Here is a 5548-nt window from a genome sequence, read left to right on the forward strand (position 1 = left end):
GAGACCCAAGACAACACTGAGAGAACTAAGACAACACTAGACAGAGAGACCTAGAGAGTGACCAACACTAAGAGAGACAACACTAGACAGAGAGAGACAAATACCAGACCTAAGACAACACTAGAGAGAGAGAGACCTAAGACAACCTAAGACAACACTAGACAGAGAGAGAGACCTAAGACAACACTAGACAGAGAGACCTAAGACAACACTAGAGAGAGAGAGAGACCTAAGACAACACACTAGACAGAGAGAGACCTAAGACAAAGACACTAGAGAGAGAGACCTAAGACAACACTAGACAGAGACAGAGAGAGACTAAGACAACACTAGACAGAGAGACCTAAGACAACACTAGACAGAGAGAGAGACCTAAGACAACACTAGACAGAGAGACCTAAGACAACACTAGAGAGAAATCAGACAACACTGACAGACCTAAGACAACACTAGACAGAGAGAGAGACCTAAGACAACACTAGACAGAGAGACCTAAGACAACACCAGACAGTATAGTTTCAGTAAAGTGACTATATCCCAAAAAATACAGCAACACTGACAAAGACCAGTTCGTGTTTCGCCACAGTCCTGGGGCTCTTGGTCTTGTGATGAATGGAAGTCACCAAGTCCATCTCCTCCTCCTCCTCTTCCTCCTCCACCTCCTCATCGTCACTGGCTGGGGTTGTGACCCTCCTTGGTCTCCCTGGTCGGCCCACCAGTCTGGATCCACTCCGGTCCTCTGACAACCCTCTCCGGTCCTGTCTGTTCTGGCACTGCTTGCACTGTCTCATGTAGTCCTTCACCTGCTTCAGGATACCTGGGAAGACACGGGGTTAATCCCGTTGATATATCGACAGTATGCTTCCACAACCAATGGTTTCAGTGGCCGGATGTATTGCCTTCATCATTATGGTGCAGCAGTACGCTCAATACAGTAATGAAAAGTAGACATTTTGGACCAAAAATTCAAAAACCAAACGTTTTTGAAACGTGGATATGGGGAGAGGTTGGTATTTTAATGTGTGTTGACAGGAGTTACCAGTGGTGTGTTGACAGGGGAACCAGTGGTGTGCTGACAGGGGAACCAGTGGTGTGTTGACAGGGGAAACCAGTGGTGTGTTGACAGGGAAACCAGTGGTGTGTTGACAGGGGAAACCAGTGGTGTGTTGACAGGGGAAACCAGTGGTGTGTTGACAGGGGGAACCAGTGGTGTGTTGACAGGGGAACCAGTGGTGTGTTGACAGGGGAACCAGTGGTGTGTTGACAGGGGGAACCTGTGGTGTGTTGACAGGGGGAACCAGTGGTGTGTTGACAGGGGAACCAGTGGTGTGTTGACAGGGGGAACCAGTGGTGTGTTGACAGGGGGAACCAGTGGTGTGTTGACAGGGGGAACCAGTGGTGTGTTGACAGGGGGAACCAGTGGTGTGTTGACAGGGGGAACCAGTGGTGTGTTGACAGGGGGAACCAGTGGTGTGTTGACAGGGGGAACCAGCGGTGTGTTGACAGGGGGAACCAGCGGTGTGTTGACAGGGGAAACCAGCGGTGTGTTGACAGGGAAACCAGTGGACAGGGAACCAGTGTGTGTTGACAGGGGGAACCAGTGGTGTGTTGACAGGGGGAACCAGTGGTGTGTTGACAGGGGGAACCAGTGGTGTGTTGACAGGGTGTGTTGAAACCAGCGGTGTGTTGACGGGGGAACCAGCGGTGTGTTGACGGGGGAACCAGCGGTGTGTTGACGGGGGAACCAGTGGTGTGTTGACGGGGGAACCAGTGGTGTGTTGACGGGGAACCAGTGGTGTGTTGACGGGGAACCAGTGGTGTGTTGACAGGGGGAACCAGTGGTGTGTTGACAGGGGGAACCAGTGGTGTGTTAACAGGGGGAACCAGTGGTGTGTTGACAGGGCGAACCAGTGGTGTGCTGACAGGGGAAACCAGTGTGTGTTGACAGGGGAACCAGTGGTGTGCGGACAGGGGAACCAGTGGTGTGTTGACAGGGGAACCAGTGGTGTGCTGACAGGGGAACCAGTGGTGTGTTGACAGGGGAACCAGTGTAATGGGGACCAGTGTAATAACCAATATAATGAGGGGACCTGTGTGTTGACAGGGGGACCAGTGGTGTGTTGACAGGGGAACCAGTGGTGTAATGGGACCAGTGGTGTGTTGACAGGGGAACCAGTGGTGTGTTGACAGGGGAACCAGTGGTGTGCTGGTCAGCTGTTTGTTCACCCATATAATAACCCGTGCAATGACCTGTGTAATAACACATATAATAACCCGTGTAATGACCAGTGTAATAACCTATATAATAGCCTGTGTAATACCAGTGTAATAACCCATATAATAACCTGTGTAATGACCAGTGTAATAACCTATATAATAGCCTGTGTAATGACCAGTGTAATAACCCATATAATAGCCTGTGTAATGACCAGTGTAATAACCCATATAATAGCCTGTGTAATAACCAGTGTAATAACCCATATAATAGCCTGTGTAATAACCAGTGTAATAACCCATATAATAGCCTGTGTAATGACCGATGTAATAACCCGTGTAATGACCCGTGTAATAACCCATATAATAACCTGTGTAATAACCCATATAATAACCCTTGTAATAACCCGTGTAATGACCCGTGAAATAACCTGTCCATCTAGATGTGATAAAGTTGAAATCACCTGCACCTTACCCGCTAATATAGAGAATGCGCCGTAGACGACAGCCAGACGGTGCAATGATTTTTTATTTATTTTTTTGAGTAAAAATGTTGGCCTATTTGTTAGTCAACTTGTCTATAATTAGATACGTGCAGCTTCTCTTCTGTCATATGCTTCCCTAGAAGAATAAATAAAACCTAAGAATGTCTTTGCTCCGCAAAAAAAAGTAGAGAAAAAAAACAGAGAACCTCACCAGAATGTCATAAATCGATAGAATGGATGCATCAATCTAGTTATCTGTTAACGGTTTTTTTTTTCAGAGCAAAGACGTTTAGGACCGGGAGAAAAAGTCAGGGACCAGGGAGAAAATGCAACAACTCTAAAAACTGAACTCTGTGCAAAATTTCCAAATGACAGTTTGACTGTTTTAGTTTGTTTACAGATCAAATGTAGATTATAGAACATCATGCTCTGTTTTCAGAAAGCTTGATACTTCGGATTTTGGCAATGAGCCCTTGATCTACTTCCGCAGAGTCCGATGAACTAGTGGATACACTTTTTATGTTGCGGAGTCTAGTATGCTAGCAGATAAGGCAATAACTTGAAGTCTATGGGTAACGCTAGATCGCATTGTTTCACAAAACTACTTTACTATAACTGCTTCAATCCCTGATCACACTTCTCGTCAATGTCATAGCAGCGTTGGCTATCAAAGCTCATCCGGCAGATAGCCTACCTGATTTAGAGTGGTGGGCCAGAAACCGAAAGGTTGCCGGCTCGAATCCCCGAGCAGACCAGGTGAAAAATCTGTTGATGAGCCCTTGAGCAAGGCGCTTAACCCTAATTGCTCCTGTAAGTAGCTCTGGACAAGAGTGCCCGTTAAATGACTAAAATGTAAACTGTAAAGGTCGCCGCCCGTCATCGGTTTCAAAGGTCGTTTCTCGCCTAACTGTATATGTTCAGGCCATCAAATCAAATCCTTCGATATGAAGTTGTTTTTTAAAGAATATTAAAACGTGTGATTTTCACGAGGTTGTAGTAACATGTTGAACTACTTAAGACATTGGCTCTAATCTAGGTTGTGCATTTCGATTGAGAAACGAACACCTAAAAAAGGAAGAATTTTAACTTTAATTGTTAACTTTTATTTTTATTTTTAACTTCTCTTGTTGACTTGGCCTGTTCGGCAAGCCTTCACAGAAGTCTCATGATGCACCTCTGGGTTTAGAAACTGTGGGCCTGAACGTTGCGGCCATAGGTAAGGGTAAGGCTTAAAATCCATGCCTGTACTTGGCTCTAGTGAAATATTGTGTGGATAAAGGGCACAACCTAAACCAGCCTGCTCCACAGATATAACCATGGGGACTCAACCAACCTGCACATAACTTAAAACTGCAATATTTAACTTTTGGGTAACCCACTAAATTCACATAGAAATGAAGGTTAAAGATATGCCATTTCAATGAAAGCCAATCTAAGAAGCAGTGGTGTATCTGTTCTGTCTACAATTTCTATGCTTCCGTTGAGTTGTTGCTGTCTTTTACATTCGGTTTGGAACATAGCTGAAAATACAATATTTAATATCTGAAAAACAAACAAATTATTCGCAGCTGTTTAGATGGTACAATGATTGTCTGTAGAATGACTTTGTTTTGTCACAAACTGAAATTAGGCGGATATTAGATTTTTTTGTAACCAGGAAATGGCGGAATGATTCCTGCATATTGCTCCTTTAATCGTACGATGCATTGATTGACCTGGCGAGCCATATGGCAAACAAACTGCGAAGGAAATATACCAGCTGGTGCGTTCTTTTACGCGTGTTCTTTTGGCCTAATAAACAAAACAAAAGTGTTGCTAAATAATTTAGCTGTAAAATTATATTTTACCTCTCCACCAATACTTCTGAGAAATTGATTCCCATGTGTGATGCTGGTTGAGGTGCTCTTCTCCGGTGACAATGTGTGACTCGTCGATCAGTTCCTTCCTCCGTCCTGCCTGCAACACCACTTCCAACTCGGTGAATTCATCCAGGCCCTTCTGCCTTCTCTGGTAGTACAGTGTGCCATTCCGCACGACATAGCAAGCGGCTGCTTTACGTATCTTTCTTTTAGTATTGCCATGGGTCCCCGGTGCGTACGGCTCCCGCTCATCAGTCAGATAGCGTCTGATGGCTAAGTAGCTTTCCTCGCACGACATAACCTTAATTATTCGCGCACACAACTAAAAAAATACGCTATTTATTTCGAAGAGAAAGGCATCTTCGAACTTGTAATTTTTAAATCCGGATAAGTGCCACATAATATACAAAAAAAATACAATATTTCAGGTTATTTTCGAAGGGGAACGCAGTTCTTGACCGTGAGGGGGTGGACTTGCATGAACAGACAAAATGGCTGCTGCACAACCGGATGTGGCGTGAGAAATGGCGGAAGAGCAGAGATACTGTATGTAATGGCGAGGTAATCTTGTCTCCGCCCCAACAGTGTTCGTCCGTGTCCCGAAGGCAGGTGGGCTGCTTATCGTGGACAGATTAAACCCTCTCGCTTCGCCTCGTCCTTCTCATTCTTTGAGGTTTAATGGCGGAATACAACCTACGAGTGTATTCACGCCACCTACTGTACAGGGTAAGGAAACAAAAATATTCATTTGGAGGGGGGCAGAGGTCTGATACCAACAGGTGGTCTGATACCAACAGTCTGTTCTTTCCCTTACCGTCGGTCATCGGTCTGACACAATTTCTATATACACTGAGTAGACAATTATGAGAACACCTATTTAATATTGAGCTGCTTGCTTAGCGAGTATCACCTCCCATACCTGGCGTGAACTCGGGACCTCTGCCTCCCAAACACACAACTGCCCCCCTCAAGTGTCTTATCCTATCGCTC

At 45.4% G+C, this 5548-nt stretch overlaps 1 protein-coding gene across 1 annotated transcript; it reads right to left on the reverse strand.

The window, feature by feature from the left end:
• Window positions 1-458: 458 nt before the first annotated feature.
• LOC135533842 (zinc finger and BTB domain-containing protein 11-like) lies at window positions 459-4995 on the reverse strand. Its single transcript, XM_064961055.1, has 2 exons — window positions 4547-4995; window positions 459-817 (listed from the first exon to the last, which is right to left on the reverse strand). Exons 1-2 carry the CDS (start codon window positions 4854-4856, stop codon window positions 531-533), a joined length of 597 nt encoding a protein of 198 aa, XP_064817127.1. The 5' UTR covers window positions 4857-4995; the 3' UTR covers window positions 459-530.
• Between the last annotated feature and the right edge of the window lie 553 nt (window positions 4996-5548).

Source organism: Oncorhynchus masou, unplaced genomic scaffold (genome assembly GCF_036934945.1).
Source record: "Oncorhynchus masou masou isolate Uvic2021 unplaced genomic scaffold, UVic_Omas_1.1 unplaced_scaffold_2714, whole genome shotgun sequence".
In the NCBI taxonomy this organism is placed as follows: Eukaryota; Metazoa; Chordata; class Actinopteri; order Salmoniformes; family Salmonidae; genus Oncorhynchus; species Oncorhynchus masou.